Raw genomic sequence first — 17,145 nt, forward strand, 5'->3', positions numbered from 1 at the left:
TGTTATTTCTACAAAATGGATGGAAATAATGTGACATTTCATGGAGGAAAAAATTATTATGACTTAGAGAAATCAATTTCTTCAATCAAATCTTCATTAAAGAAGGGCACAAAAAGAAATATGTCTGAGAAAAATATTTATATAGGTTAAAAGGAAAAAAAGTATCGGTGTATGACTCACAACATGATATTCCCACTGATTAGTAAGATATATGACGTTACAGGTTAGAAATATCATTTTCCTTCTTCCAGTATCATCTTTCTCAGCCGTTCTGTGATTCTGTTACTGTGTGGGTGACTGAGCACTGGTACAGGTTGCCCATGGAGGCTGTGCAGTCTCCCTCTTTGGAGATCTTCAAAAGCCAGCTGGAAGTGATCCTGGGCAACCTGATCTGGGTGTCCCTGCTTGAGCAGGCAGCTGGGCCAGGTGACTTCCTATCCTGTTTTCAGCTGGAATGGAGCTAATTTTCTTCCTAATAGCTGGCACGGTGCTGCATTTTGGATTTAGGATGAGATTAATTCTGATAACACACTGATGTTTTAGTTGTTGCAGAGCAGTGCCTGCAATAAGCCAAGTGTTTACACTCAGCTTCTCACACTGCTCTGCCAGCGAGGAGGCTGGGGGTGCACAAGGACCTGGGAGGGGACACAGCCAGGACAGCTGACCCAAATGGATCACCCAAATGGATGTCCCATACCATGTGGCACCATGTGGAACAATAAAAATGGGGTGGGTGCTTGTGGTGGTGTTGGCTGCTGCTCAGAGCTGGGCTGGGCATCGATCAGCGGGTGGTGAGTAATTGCGTTGTGCATCACTTGTTTTGTATATTGTTTTATCCTTATTATTATTTACTATTATTACTATTATTCATTTGTTTTCTGTCTTATTAAACTGTCTTTCCCTCAATCCACCGTTTGTACTTCTCCCCCCTTCCCCGTTCCCCCTCCCCCCCCATTTTTCTCCCCCATCCCACTGTGTGGGGGTGAGAGAGCGAATGGCCATATGGTGCTGAGCTGCCTGCTAGGTTAAACCATGACACTTCCAGAGGTCCCTTCCGACCTCAGCCATTCTGTGATTCTGTGTGATTCCGTGACTCTTGCTGTGGTTTAACCTCAGCAGGCAACTTCCCTTGCTCACTCCCCCCACAGAGAGAAGGGGAAGAAAATCAGCAAGGTAAAAGTGAGAAAAGTTGTGGGTTGAAATATAGGCAATTTAACAGGTAGAGCAAAGACTGCATGCAAGCAAAGCAAAATAAAGAATTCCTTCACTACTTTCCATCAGCAGGCAGATGTTTAGCCATTTCCAGAAAAGTCACTGTGTGGCTTTCAATTTTACGTGTGAAAATCATATGTAATGGTTACTTGGGAAGACAAATACTTTAATTCCAAATGTCCCCCCTTCCTCCTTCCCTCCTCTAGCTTTTGTCGCTGAGCATGACACCACATGGTATGGGACATCCCTTTGGTCCATTTGGGCCATCTGTCCCGGCTGTGTCCCCTCCCAGCTTCTGGTGCACCCCCAGCCTCCTTGCTGGTGGGGCAGCACGAGGAGCTGAAAAGGCCTTGGCTCTGTGTAAGCACTGCTCTGCAACAGCCAAAACATCAGTGTGTTATCAACACTGGTTTGGTCAGAAAAACAAAACAGTACCATACAAGCTGCTGTGAAGAACACTTAACTCCATCCCCACTAAAGCCAGTTCGCTTCTACTGGGGAATCACTCCAATGCTAAGATTGTGGCAGTTAGTATCTTTTTGTGAATTATGATCTGCAAAGGTTGCATATAAATGAACATTAAATCAAAACACTGTCGAAAGAATTAATGTGGCCATTTCTCGCATGGCTTTGAAGATGCTGAACAATTGTGTAAGCTCGATATGAATAAGTACTGCAAAATACTTATACTGTGATTAGTTCTTTGCAAGTCAGAGTAATTTATACAACTGGCTGCTGATTAATTACAGAACATGTCTCAAAAAAACAAATGTATTTCTGAGATACAAATCTATTACAGAATGTTTCCCGTTGATTGGAACAAGTTATGAATTGATCTCATGAATTCGAGAAAATCATAATTCAAAAGACTGCATCAGTAGGCTACCCACTAGAGATCGCAGCACAAGCACTAATTCTCTGCTAGCCTTGTCATCCTTCTCGTGGTCTTAGGGCAAAGCTTTTTATTTGATTAAATAGTCCTTCTAATTGAAAGAAATGACTCCATACAATCTGTTTTTGTGTGCCATACACACCTGGTAAACTGAAATGAAGAAACAAACAACAAACAAACAAAACAACAAACAAACAAAAACATTCTGATAAGATTTGTTAAGTCATGATAGACTAGGCTTCTTCTCCATAGACTTTGGCAGGATTGAAAATCTTGACCCAGCCAATCACAATACATGCAGAATGTTCACAAGGTAAGGCATAAACAACCTAACCAACAAAACATGGGTATATACAGCATATTTGTTATTGTGACAAAAAATTATATGTACAGTAACAACAGGTCATATGTTATGGCTTGGCTTACTGATTTAGATGAATATTGGTAGTAAATTTACTGAACCTCTCCAGTTCCGACATCAAAAATATATCTTCCAACTACTAGTTTTGGGATTTCACAGAACACTATTTTCAGAGATTGGGCTATGCAAAACATTCATGACCTATAAACATTTGAATGATTCCCTTTCTATTTCACCAAATTCTAACAGTGTTTAAGACTGATGAAGGCTTGCATATGATATTCTGTTTTGAATGAACAACATATGAATCTGCATAGTTAGCCTAAATAAAACTTAACAGATGAGAACTCACAAGAAACACCATTAAATAATTTTCAGGCAAATTCCTATGAAACAGCATTACTGATGTTCACACAGCCTAATCTGAGGCACCATGAGGAAAATAGCTTCTCTTCTGATTTTTCAGTCATAAACTTAGTTAGGTGTACACAATTAGCTTAAAAATTTACACATGGACAATTTTTGTGCAAATTCCCAGTTGAGTGATGTAAAAACAAGGTATTTGCATAAGCAAATAGCCAGCCAGTTTTCTACTAGGTCACATGCATGAATAAATACCTGATTTGTGTATGCACAATGGCTGTTTGTAGGCATATTAAATGCATGCAAATGCATCAGTGCAATTGCTCACCTCTGACTTTGAAAGTATTGTTAAATTGGCAACAATTTTAATCATGTTTTTTACTTAAACTTGAATAGTTCTAGCAGTGTAATCTACATGTAAATCAAGGTCCTTGTAGCCTACCTACCCTCCAGAAATGAAATTCCTTACACTCCACTATTCATAATCCTTTAAAAATGTTGTCACCTGTACTGTTTTCTTCTTTCTTTATAAAGATCTTAACATTTAAGGATAACTGTGTGTCTCTCTTACTTTACAACGCAGTAAACACTTGTATTATGTTTACATGGCAAGGTTATGGTACCAGCAGGGGGTTGCAGGGATGGCCTCTGCAAGAAGGGACCAGGAGATGGTCTCATGTTAGACACAGGGACCTGCTGCTGGCCAAAGCTAAGACCCTCAGCAAGCTTGTGATGTCTTATGAAAACACATGTAAGAAAGGCTAAAAAACGCTGTGCAGCAGCTGTGAGGAAGAGGAGTCAAAAAAAAAAAAAAAAAGGCAAGAAACAGCCCTGCAGCCCCCAGGGGCAGTGCAGCAGGAGGGCAGGAGGTGCTCCAGGCACACAGCAGCAGTTCCCCTGCGGCCTGTGGAGAGGCCCCTGGTGGGTCAGGCTGTCCCCCTGCAGCCCATGGGTCCCACACGGAGCAGATCTCCACGCTGCAGCCCGTGGAGGAGCCCCCGGTGGAGCAGGTGGATGTGGCCTGGAGGAGGCTGCGGCCCATGGAGAGCCCCCGCAGGAGCAGGCCCCGGGCCGGAGCTGCAGCCCGTGGAGAGGAGCCCACGCAGGAGCAGGGGGTCTGGGGGGAGCTGCCGCCCGTGGGGGACCCGTGCTGGAGCAGTTTGCTCCTGGGGGGTGGACCCCGTGGTACGGAGCCGTGTGGGAGTGGTTCTTGTAGAACTGCAGCTATTAGAATTACAATATCATAGCAGATTGATGCACTTTTCAAAGCGGAATAAAATAAATATATATATATATATTTTTAGGGCAGTATTATGGTGTATTTGTATTAGGTAAGTCAGAGTTAATTGAATGATTTAATTTTTGGATTTTTTTGCATGCTATTAAATAGAAGATTTGAATTTAATAGTTACTTGGAAGCTTTTTAATATCGTCTTGGTACTAGTGAACACTGTAATAGAAGGATGTTTTTGCAAACAGATGAAATGTAACTGAAAACTTGACTTATGCTTATATTTCTTTTGTTTGTTTGTTTTTACTTCAGATCCTGTGATATTTCACATAATGAACACAAAACAATAGAGAGCACGGAAAATATTATCTTGAAATGTCTGTCTATACAAAACAACAACGAAAGACCAAACCCCCCTGGCTTTTAGTGCTCAACATTTCTCGTCTTAATTCCTCTCAAAGCACTTCTTGCCTCTTCCTGTTTTCCTATAAAAGCCAGACTAATTTCATAAGTTCAGAACAATCTGTAAAAGTATATCTTGGGAAAGTAAAGGTCATGTGATCAGTTAGATTGAAGAGGGTTACACACTTCCGAATCTGACCTGAGGAAAAATTGCAATTAATTTAGAAACATTTAGAAATATCATGTGAAATTCAGGTTGGAAATTAGGAGACATTTCTTCTCAGAAATAGCAGTCAGGCATTGAAATGGTTTGCCCAGGGAGGTGGTGGAGTCACCATCCCTGGGGGTGTTCAAGGAAAGGTTGGACATGGTGCTTATGAACATGGTTTAGTGGGTGATATTGGTGGTAGGGGGACAGCTGGACTGGATGATCTTGGAGGTCTTTTCCAACCTTAATGATTCTATGATTCTATCTTGGATCAGTTGGGAAGGACCCCCCACTGAAGCAGGGAAAGAGCACGTGGAGAAAGGACTGACAAGACAAAGTGTTATGAACTGACCCTAACCCCATTCCCAATCCACCTGCACTGCTCAGAGAGTCATAAAGAAGTAGAAGAATTGGGAACAAAGGAGTAAAGTTGAGCTTGGGAAGATGCAGGATATGGAGGAAGGTATTTTTAGTTTTCTTTCTTACTATACTACTCTATTTCCAATTGGCAATAAATTAATCTTCCCCAAGACAATCCCAAGGCATGCTTTGCCCATGACTGTGATTTATCTCCCTGTCATTATTGAAATCCACAAGCTTTTCCATCTTACTTTCTCCCCCTGTCCTGCTAAGTAGGGTAAGTGAGGGAGAGGGTGGGTGGGCACCCGGCTGCCAGCCAAGGTTAACTCACCACAACATTGTAGGCTGAATTTAACTATTGTCTGACATCTTTAAACATAGTAAAAATTGATACTTGGTGATGTCTGAGTGAGCAGCACGTATCCCTTGTAGGAAGCTCCAAAAGCATTTATCCCCACCGTACGGAGCAGCAGTAGAATTCACAGAATAAGAAAGCAGAAAAAATCCCAAAATGCAAAGAGAAATCCAACACACTCATCTGCTTTGCTAGAAGGAGACTACAATAGGAAAATAATAGTAGTATCAGTGTTCTAATTTCACAGAATCAGTTATGATGAATCATTACTTTGTCTTCTAACTGCAAATGTGGTTATTACCGTGATAGAGTTGTAACACAAAGAGATGACAGAGAAAGTCCAAAGTTCATATCATAGCTCCTTTAAATGCCTAACTAAATGTAGCTTCACAAAGTTTGTGGGCAGAATTTACTGTCATGCATGCAGTTGAATGCATTTTTTGCGCATACTGGAATTATGCACAAGGATGGTCATATAAATATATGAACTATATATATATGTATCATTTAAACTACACATGCAATTATGCCTTAATGTGAAGTTAGTTCCACAGCAATAGAGTAGAGCATCCAAAAAATATTTTGTCTTCCTTTTGTGTATTGAACACACCTCATTAGAGACAGGAACATACCATACTCTATTGATACTAAAAATATATAGCTGTTCATGATGAAAGGCTATTTGACATGAGGACTAGCATTATCTTATGGCAATCTACTCCTAAGTAGTCCTTCCAATTTCATTGCAGCTACACATGAAGTAATATAGATGTCAAGGATACCAACACAGTCAGATCCCATCCTGAAATATCTGTAAAGCATCACTGGAACCTTATTTGAAGGACTGAAACATAAACAGTTGAATAAAATGTTGTTTTTTTGACACAGGTGTTACATAATGTGTGATAGATTTGATCTTAATGTTCACAATTAAGAAGGTTGCCTAATAATGTTCATCACATATACGACAAGATATCAAAGTAAATGGGCCCTGTGGGAAGAAATGCTCCCTCAAATTATCTAAAACTTAAAATGCCAAAATTTAGTTTCAAATTCCCTATTCAAGATTCTTCAGAATTCTGTAACTTATTTATAACCTGTAACTAAACCCTAAACTCTCCCTTTTCTTGTGTATTGCAAGCTGACACAGAAAAGACAAATATGATTCCAAGCTACTCATGATCCAGGACAATACAATATGCCATCTGGTTAATAATAAATTAACTCAAAGAATGCCTAAACCCTTAGATATAGCAGCAGCATTAAGACTTGGAGAGTTAATACATGAAGCTTCTCTTACTAATTTTGCATGCTTTGCATTCACAGGAAGACTCAGTGGATGCTCATCACTTGTATAGATTTCAGATCAGGCCTGTGCGTTCAATACTACACTCACAGAGGTTGCTCGCTGCAAGGAGGATTCAAGATGATGTGTTTTTTTATTCCCCTCAATGGTCTTCATTTGTGCATTTTCAATGAAGGCTGTACGCATTTCCTATGAAGAGTTCCATTTCACTGTTAAGACTGTGATTTGGCTAGACTTCTAACCACCCTATCTCCCAACAAAAAGAAAAACAATGGGGCAAGGATAGCCAGTAGCAACTACAGAGCTTCTCAACTGCAATTCTTAGTAAGGCTAGATTGAGGACTACATGTACGCCTTTCTCTGAATTTGTAGGTTTCAAGCAGAGAATGTACATTGCAGTAGAATTTTTATTAATATTCTTTCTCCTTTTTGCGGGTGGAGAAAGTTATTTTCAATAACAAAATCTCCAGAATACAGAACTTTCTACAAGATATGTGATATTTCACTTGTCAAACTATAGAGCTTGAAAAGAACATTTTAAAGGATATTTTATTGTTTGACTACATATTAGAAGTTCTTCCTTCCTCTTCTTCCTGCCTTTTTTGGGGGAGGAAGAAAGGACAAATATTATTTGACTGACTTGGACAGCTCACTTAAAGCTGCTAAAATGTATCATTTCAAATGTTTTTGAAGAGACTACTTAAAATACATATTATTTATTTGACAGAGTATGAAGTATTGTGCACATCTAGTTTAGGAATTTTGTATGAAGCTGAAGTTTATCTCAATGTACACTGACTGCTAAATATATTCTCTTTTCCAATCTGTAAAGATCTGTCCCTAGCTAGAGAAGCACCATCAAAGTGCATCATAGTAAGAAAAGTCTCCTAGTTGTTCATTCCTGTCTCATCATGGGATGAAGCTCTTGTGTTCTGAGAAGTGCGCAAGTATGCATTTCTTTACAATGTCACTGCAGGTCAGCCAGTAAGAGGAGAAAAGCAAACTCATAAAACCTGAACTGTAAAACCATGAAATTGTAAAGACAGAAAGTTCAAAGTGCCATTTGATTTTGATAAAATCCCCAGACAATCAGATTACCACCTGAACCTCTGTCATGTACACAAATGTCCTTGAAAAAGAGTGGACTCTTTTTAAAGGTGCCTATAGTGGGATGGAAATCTGATTCAAACAGGATATTTTGAGGAAAAAAAAAAAGAAATAGGAAGAGACTTTTGTATAAATATATATGCATTTACACAAATTGCATGGCAAAAGGTTGAGCACTAGAAGGAATTACCCAAGTAGTCTGGCACATTTTTTACATGGGCATCTAGTTTTTTATTATTTTCAGGTATCTATTTCTGTGAAGTGAATGAGTATTCAGAGAGGTTTACAGATTTTCAAGAACACTTGAAAAATATTTAAAGGATACTTAGATTCAGACCACTGATTGTTAATCCAATCAAGTTTGGATATCTTCCTTCAGCTGCATATTGTTTTGCCAAAGGGATGACTTTACTAAAGAAATTGCAGTGTTATGGGATTTATCTCCTCTCATCAGCAAAAGGATTCTTGTGTTGACATGCTCAGGATATCCCTAAACCTTTCTCCAGAGCTGTCATGGCTTTGTCTCATTTTTTTTTGTAAGGTTGTGTGTAATGAAACAATTTTGGTAACTTTCCCTAAGAGCTCATTTATTTTTATTAGTGAGCGTAGTGGTGATATGTGCATTTGGCTTCCTTTGCTGGCCTGCTGAACTTGCTGGAGAGTTGAAATTTAATGATTGATAAGGTGATAAAATGAAGAATAGAAGGATAAAACCTGAGATATAAAAGCCACGTAAGAGAAATAAAGTTTGGAGGAAGCTACTTCGCTTTTAATTGAAACATAAATTTGAGGAACAGGATTATGAGATTTCATTTCAACAAATGCGTATGGGGGTGAGTTTTAAGAGTCATAAGCACTGGATATTGACCCATTCTGGGCTGATATGGCCCATTGTGAAAAGATGTATTTAAGTAATCTCAGGGCAGTACGGTTCAAAGGGGATAACAGTCTGTAATGCAAAGCCTTATATTATGGGTAAAACTGGTTCTGGTTAAGGCAAGCACCACCTTATTCATCTCTTTGTGCATTAACAGATGATGCTGTATGAAGTTTACATCTGTCTACCCTTCAGTTTGGTGTGTCCCCCAGCGGAACAGGAAAGGGAAGGACTATCTCTCCAGATCTGAGGCAGGCTGGGACAGAGCAGCACCAGTGAATCTGTCTACGTGACACCTGGAGTGGCCCAAACTGCACAACAGGCAGGGGCAACTGGTGGGACAAGACAGTCTGCACGGGCCATGCCCAGAGGTACTCCTGACTTTCTGGTCCACATTCAACAGTGGGGAGATGTGGACAGTCTTCTTAAATCGTCAATATTTTGATTGTGATTTCAGATTGTGGAATCCTACCTTACACTTCCATTTTTCTGTTTTCACTTAATGACTTAACAGAAGATAATAGGGTATTTTCTTTTCCTGTTACTTCACCTCCTGGCCCTTTTCAGACTCTTCCATGCCAGTATACTCATCTATTCCCAGCTGGCAGGGATGACACTATCCATTTGTACATGTGATAAGATACCAGAAACAGACCATTCTGTTAAATGACTGAAATAGGGAAGACCAGTGAAAGAGAAGAAAGAAAAAAGGAAGATAGGATCCTCTATGTCCCAGAGACCCAGTATACTAATAGAATCAGTAGAGTGAGAGTCCCTTTCACACGATGATTACACAGGAAAGCAACACTTCCTTTTTCTCAGTGGTCTATTGAAGACCCTTGCTCAGATTTAACTATTTAACTGGATATTCCCTAGCTGAATCCAATGAGAATTTAGTAAAATGAATTAGCTGGCCTTAAATGGAAAAGGAAAAGAATTTATAGAAGTATGTTTTACTGTGGGAAACAATCGTCAGCATTATATAACTAAGGATTAAAAAATCTAGAGATTCCCCTATATTTTACAGTGAGCCTACCTTTCGTAAGCCTACCTTAATATTGTGAGAATTAAAACTAATTAAATTGCTACTGATTTTTTTTTTTAATTTTATTCGTCTTCTGATTCTTGAGGTTCAAGCTTTTATATACCTTTTTTTCCAGTACTGTAGACTACAGAACACTTTAGACATAAATAAAGTTTACTTTTTCACATATTTAAATAGTTTAGGGACCCTGTCTTGCAACAAGGCACCAGTCTCAAAATGTAGAAATCATAAGTTACATAATTGAGTCATTAAATATATTTTAATTTCAAAAGAAGGAAGAAGTGGTAGGAGGAATAAGTCAAAGAGAAACTTGATCAACTCTTCCCTGCACTCCCAGACATGCTCTTTTCTAACTTCACATTGTAAGTGTACTACAGTAAACAGCCTCAGATTGACTTGGAGTTATCAGTCTATTGCACACCAACAATAACACTGAAGGAATGCCATAGTGCTGTTATCAGCTGCTTAAAGCCTCCAGATCTAAAATGTGCATTTGTCCTCAGGTGTTTACAGAAAGCAGGGTGTAGTTAGCTAGTTTGCATATCACACTTGGCTTAGTTGTAAATAAGAAATGCAAAGCTTTCATGATATAAACTTATCACCTTTAGGAACATTTTTCATTTTCATTTAATACCCAGTGAAATATTCTGGATTTCCATGCACAGTAGTATTCTGTTGAAATTTCTATTATTCAGAAAACTTAAAAGACATACACCGTTTTTTTGAAAGCAGAATATGATATTCTGGTCTAGGCTTGCTGTTGTCATTTTTATAACCATACAATAGGAGCTGAAAAACAGCCATTGAAACTTCGTGACAAAGACATTGCCTCGCAGACAGAAGTACTGCTATTAAACCAAAGTTTAACTATAGAAAACAACTTTTGCATGCAAGAAGTCCCCACAAACCAGTAAATGTCTAAGAAACAGTGCCTTGTCTTTACTTTTTGGGGAGTTAATGCAAGCCTCCACACACTGGGAACAGTCTCATAAAATATCTGAGTTATTCATTGGGTGACTAGGGTTGTCCCTGTTCTTCCTCCTGCCCCTAAAAAATCACTGGGCCTTCATAGAATAACAAGTGCATAGTGCCATCATGCAGAGTTTGAGAGGAAGAGCTTGGTTTGGCAGATAGCAGTACAGACAATACTGCTACAATACTGCAGATAAACACTGCTACAAATGAGGGTCAACAGAAATCTGGGAAAAAAAATGTAAAGATAACTTTTCTGCCCTTATTTAAAGCTGACTTCTACCAGTGAGGTCATGTCTGAAGTTGTATAGTCAAGTTCACGTGGTACAGTGCCATCTCAACATTGCTCTAATGCTTCCTGACACAAACTGCGTATTGGTATGGTTTTCATATTGACTTAAGCTTGGACTTTGTGCATCAGTACATTCTGCTGCCCTAGATGCACCCCAAGACAGTTTTGAATACATTAATAAACTCTCCTTATTCTTTACGAACTCAAAAGGAAAATGTGAATATGATCCCCCTTAATCAGCCATGAGTATGAGGACTACATACCAGCAAAAGGAGTCTGTTGAGCAGTCCAGTTCTTTGCCAAAATGCTGTATTGCTGTACAGTGTCTAAGAGCTTTGCTTAAAAAAAAAAAACCAAAAAACTACATACAGAAAAAAAAGATAAAACAGAAGTATTCACTCTCTTTCACCTTTTGTGAAACAGCAGTCTAAACCAGACAAGAAAGATGTATTTTTAGTAGTTTGAAAGTGTCCATATCAAATTGCTTTATGTTAAACAAATTGGTTTCTACAGATTACTCTAAGGAATGAGATAGATTATTTAATGTCCAAAACAGGAATCTTCTCTGAAAATGAAATATAATTCTCAGTATCAAATAATAAAACAAAGCACCAAGCTAAAATAACCTTGAAATAAACATGCAATTAGGACCATACTTCACACAGTTAGAAGTCTTTTAATATAAGAACATCCACAGTAGCCATTAAATTTTGCTGCTAGCCTAATTAATTATGTTTCTTCCTTTGTTTTCATGTTGGTGCTATGCCACTTGGTATAGCAGAGATTCTTCCTGTTAACACATTTTTAGGGAAATGAGTCAGTCTCCTTTTGCTAAAAACATGTTTTCAGTAAAGATAACAACTTACTGCACAAAATAAATAGCTGCTTAGAATTGAAGTTGCAGGTTCTTTGCACTTGTGCTTATGGAATACAGATATTTTTGGCAGTTAGGTAGGACCGTACAAATATACTCTCAAATAATAAGTAAGGCAAAATGAGCAATCTGCTTTAACACAATTCAGTCCAATGTTGTTTGTGTTTCTGTTTTGTTTGAGATACATGACTAAAATTTTATTTTAACCTCATCTTTGTCATACTGCACTTACAGAGTAGCAAATTTTTGTTCCAAGCCACAGCTACTACTCTGAGATTGTAATAAAGAGGAAATCCTGTTAGAAGGAACTTGATATAAGACTCTATAAACAGCTGCACTTGAAATAAACCTGGAAGCTTGTCAATTTGTCAATTTATTTGTCAATAAACAAACAGGTTTAAATAGCCTTACCTGTTTACTGCTTTTAAAAGTCCAGTCCTTACTCTCTAACATACAAAGCTTTTAGCCACTGGGTGAGGTCAAAATAGAGCACTTGATCATGATAATCCCAACCTGTTATGGACAACAGCATCTCTCATGACATCACACTCAAAATGCTTGAAACGAACCTGGAAGACAGAGATACTCTTTCATTTTAATTGAAAAATAGGCAACCATGTCCTAGAACAAGGTACCGTGTGCACATGATCAATTAATACATTATAAAGGAGCATGTACAAGCCCATATCATTATATCACTTGGTAAACATCAAGACCAGAGACTGCAAAGCTCATATTCCAAAGAAACAGTTTTTGCTAAGTATATGCAGCTCTGTTGTACTTATTGACCCATTAAAACTGTTGGGATTAATAAACAGTATCTATCTTAAAAACAAAACCAACAAACCAACAAACCAACAAAAAAAAACAAAAGAAAACTCCAGCTTCTACACATAGACCTCTAAGTCCCTTCTCATGTGAATTTCAAAAGGAAGATCATAAACTGAACCAAAGACAATTTTATCTGAGGAAGGTCACAGAAAGGATTTGGTAATATTATATTTAGTAGTTTCATGAGAGCTTTGCTGGGTACAATTTCTTACAGGGTCTCTAATAGAAAACGCAACCTGCAAGCAGATGCAATGCAAATCGACACCAGACAAGTGCTCTTTTTACTAAGAAAAGACGTGCAGACCAATGAAGTACTCAGCTGGCATATTTTAACATGTCTTTAATGGAGCCAGGGAAATTTACAGTTCTGTCCAGCACTCTGGTTCTGTACAGTTCTGAAGGTTCCCTGAGAAAATTTCCTAACACAGGATTGTCCCCCTCTCAAATGTTGCAAAAGATTTTATAACAGAGAGCATGAAAACGTCTATGCACAGAGGTGAGTGCTAGTGCCTACAAGTGAATGCCTGATGGAAATAAAATATTCTACACAAATTAAGAGAGTAATAGTCCAACAGACTTCTCATTTAACTTTGCAGAATATTTCACTACTGGATTAATAAAGAGTATGACTTCTTAGCAAATCAAACTTGTTAGACTGCAACAACTGAGCTAAAAACAGTGAGCAAAAAGAGAAACTGTTATTCAACCTCTACCAGTCATTAGCATGTTTTCTAAAAGGTACACAAACAGAACATATTTCTACAAAGGGATAAGACCACTTTTTAGTCTAATTCTAAAATGAGAGCTCAGTGCATGCGAGGCATGATGCATCTACTTGACAAACAGTTTCCAAATATACAAAATTTATATTTATCAATTTAACACATCTTCTTGACTTAAGTCGGAATGAACCCAACTACATGATCAGTTCTGATCTTTCTTCATACACCTGTTCAGATGAATACAGGCACTGTGAAAATGTTAGTGGAACACACTTTGAAAATCAGTTGAATATCTGTCCTGGTTCCATCTAGGATAGTTAATTTTGCACCTAGTAGCTGGTATGGTGCTCTGTTTGGGATTTAGGATGAGAATGATGCTGATGTTTTAGTTGTTGCAGAGCAGTGCTTACACTAAGTCAAAGCTTTTCAGCTTCTCACGCCACCCTGCCAGCAAGGCGGCTGGGGGTGCAGCAGGAGCTGGGAGGGGACAGAACCAAGACAGCTGACCCAGACTGGCCAAAGGGTATTCCATACCATATTGCATCATGCTGAGCAATTTATATGGGGTGGCTGGCTGGGGTTGGGCGGGGACCACTGCTCAAGGATGGGGTGGGCATTGGTCAGTGGGTGGTGAGCTATTGCATTGTGCATCACTTGTTTTGTGCATGTTATTATTATTATTACTATTACTATTATCATTATTATTTTCTTCCTTCTCTGTCCTAATAAACTGTCTTTATCTCAACCCACAAGCTTTTATTTTTTTATTTTTTCCCGATTCTCTCCCCTAGCCCACTGCAGGGGGGAGGGTGAGTGAATGGCTGCATGGTGCTTCGTTGCTGGCCGTGTTAAACCACAACAATATCTTAACAGAACTTTTCCATCCAATTCAGTGCATGCTGATCAGCCACTGATTGATGTACGGTCAATGATGTATGTACCACGATCAGATACAAAACTGAAATTTAAGGTGACAGAGGAAAGGACACACTAATATACCTCAGAATAAATCTGATATCAAACTATAAACTAAAACAGGCAAGGGTGCTTTTTCTCTAGCAGCCATTCCCATAGTCAAATCTTTAAGCAAGAAAGCTTTTTCTAGAAATGTAGTAACACAGACACATAAAGAAGCCTAAACAAAAAGTAAAGCTTTCATCAGTACCTTCCAGTAAGGCAATGGAAAGCAGTCTTCTTCAATTGTTGTCTTAAAATTTTCAGACTATGTCAGGCTGTGTATAGCCAAAGTTAGATCCTCCAGATATTCCTCCAGATTTGCAAGGTAATTTTAGTTTTACATTGTAAAGAGAGAAATTGGCTAAGACTTGGAAAAGTGACTTGAAGATTTGGATACATCAGGATTTGTATGACCAAACTGAGACACCTTTGATCTTTAATACAATTGAGAAGGATGGAAGGTAATAGGATGAAGAGATAAACTGGCTGGACAAAGGTCAAGAACTCCAGAAACTAGAAGTTATTAATGACATTGGCAGGCGGCATTTCTGAGAAAGAATAAAAGAAACTGTGCTGAAGTTGAGGTAGATTTGCTTATTAAGTAGGGAGCTTTTGCCTGAACTTGGAGCAAAAAAAAAAAAAAAGGGAAAAGGAACAGTATCAAGGAAGTATACTTGTCCCTAAACATGAATGATGGCATGATGTCTCTAAATATGAATGTCAGGCAAGTGTCCTGCAAATGTGTCCTGCTAAATAACACGTTGTCTGTGCTGACAAAAGAAGATCACTTGTTAGTTCAGGATACCACAGAACAAGATTCCTCCTTCATGATGCTCCAAAATCTCCTTTCATCCTACCTGAGTGTGAAAGTACAGCAAAAGCTGAGTAAAGATAGAGGAGGAGGGTGAAACGTGGGACAGTGCTTTAAAAACAGTCTATGAGCACCCAGAGAAAGAGACAAGGAATATGGAGCAGACTGTGTACAAGGCGATCACTGCAGCAAATGCGTCAACAGAATTTAAGTATGCAAAGTTAAATATGTGGCAACAAATATGAGTTTATGTATTCCTCTATAAATAAATCAGATCCAAAGATGAAAAAATGACGTGAAAGAAAGGTATGTTTGATATCCTTCCCTGTCAATCCTGCCTCAAAGGGGAAGATACACCATGAGAATTGTGTGACAGCAAAATATTACCAAAACAGCAAGAATAAAGAAGGAGAGGCCTGTAGAGAAATCTCAGGTGTTGTGGAAGAATAATGAGCAAAAATGAGAAACAAAGTGACACGAATTAAACAAGATTTATATAAAATCCTTCACATTAAGATTCAGCATAAAGTGGGGGCATGACAAGAAAATTATGTATAGTTCCTGGGATTTCTAAGATAGCTATTGGCCAATCCCAGGGCACAAAATTTGTGCTGGAACCCTAGATGCTGAAAGTAAAGTGATATAACGACTAGTCAAGGACGTGTAGTTTTGCAGAAAAGGAAAGGCTCAACACTGCTCATAACTATTGCTGGCCTGGAATTTTTGTCTCAGCATCCATACCAAAGCTTTGGACAAAGCTTATAAATGAAATTTATATTACAGGGAACAGTAAAATCAAATCAGTTAGATTATTTAGGAATTACTTTACCTGTCATCTTTGGAAGAGTTCTTGTAGCAGACTGATTTGTTTCCGCTAACTATCTTTTCCTCACTTTTTGGAAAAAGCTGATTAATTTTTGAGAACCCAGTCTCAAGGGTGGTCCATTGCTGTATGCAGAAATTAAACAATGGTGGCAGATGGCCTCCGTAGATGTACACCTCACTAAAAACAAATATAAAAAGGAAGGGTACAAGAGGTAGAAGCAGGGAGACTGTCTAAGTGTGCAAGAACAGAGTTTGGGGGGGATGTGAAGCCCAAAGGGATGTGAAAGGCAACGAAAAAGGCTTCTTAACGTAGATCAGCAGCAAATTGAAGACTGGGGAAAGTCTGTACCTGTCTCTAAAGGTGGCAGAGGCTCTCGTGACGAAGCCATGGAAAAGGCTGACTCAGTGCCTTCTTCACCTCATTTGTTATAGGACAGATAAGCCTTCAGGAATCCTGAGTCTCTGAGACCAAAGGGAATGTCTGCAGAAAGGAAGACTTACCACTGGTGGAGAAGGATCACATTTGGGAACACTTAAACAAATTAGGCATATACAAGTAAGGATATAAAAGTATTAGTGTCCAATGCAAAGCAACAAAGACAGTGAATGGGCTAGAGGGGCAGACATATGTAGAGCGACTGAGGTCACTTGTTTTGTTCAGTCTTGAGAAGAGGTGGCTGAGTGGGTAGTGGCCTACAACTTCTGCCTGAGGGGGAGTGGAGGAGGAGGCACTGACCTCTTCTCTCTGGTGATTACTGATAGGACCTAAGGGAAGAGCATGAAGTTGCATTAGGGGAGGTTCAGGCTGTATATTAGGAAAAGGTTCTGCACCAAGAGGGTGGTCAGGCACTGGAACAGGCTCCCGAAGGCAGTGGTCATGGCACCAAGCCTGCCGGAGTTCAAGAAGCATTTGGGCAGTGCTCTCAGACATATGGTTTGATTTTTGGGTGGTCCTGTGTGGAGCCAAGATTTGGACTTGATGATTCTTGTGGGTATCTTCCAACGGGATATTCTATGATTCTATTCATGCAGTGGATGAGGATCCATGGGGGATCCATAGGATGCCCCCAGGAGCATTGAGGGAGCTGGCCCATGCAATTGCTAGGCCACACTCAACAATCTTAGAGCAGCCATGGCTACTG

General features: G+C 39.1%; 1 protein-coding gene across 21 annotated transcripts in view; it reads right to left on the reverse strand.

The window, feature by feature from the left end:
- LINGO2 (leucine rich repeat and Ig domain containing 2) overlaps positions 1–17,145 on the reverse strand; it is a 538,477-nt gene that overhangs the window by 155,213 nt on the left and 366,119 nt on the right. For 7 of the 21 annotated variants that reach the window (XM_083818680.1, XM_083818679.1, XM_083818676.1 and 4 more), the window contains one exon: positions 12,269–12,426. The exons of 6 other annotated variants lie outside the window; for them this stretch is intronic. In XM_083818680.1, coding sequence (XP_083674806.1) covers positions 12,269–12,310 — 42 coding nt within the window. In that variant the 5' untranslated portion in view covers positions 12,311–12,426. Of the gene's footprint in view, positions 1–11,246; positions 11,411–12,268; positions 12,443–17,145 lie in introns of all 21 variants that reach the window. 8 more of the 21 variants (XM_083818686.1, XM_083818685.1, XM_083818682.1 and 5 more) reach the window with 4 other exon arrangements.

This window comes from Anser anser, assembly GCF_964211835.1.
Source record: "Anser anser genome assembly, chromosome: Z".
Lineage (NCBI taxonomy): Eukaryota > Metazoa > Chordata > Aves > Anseriformes > Anatidae > Anser > Anser anser.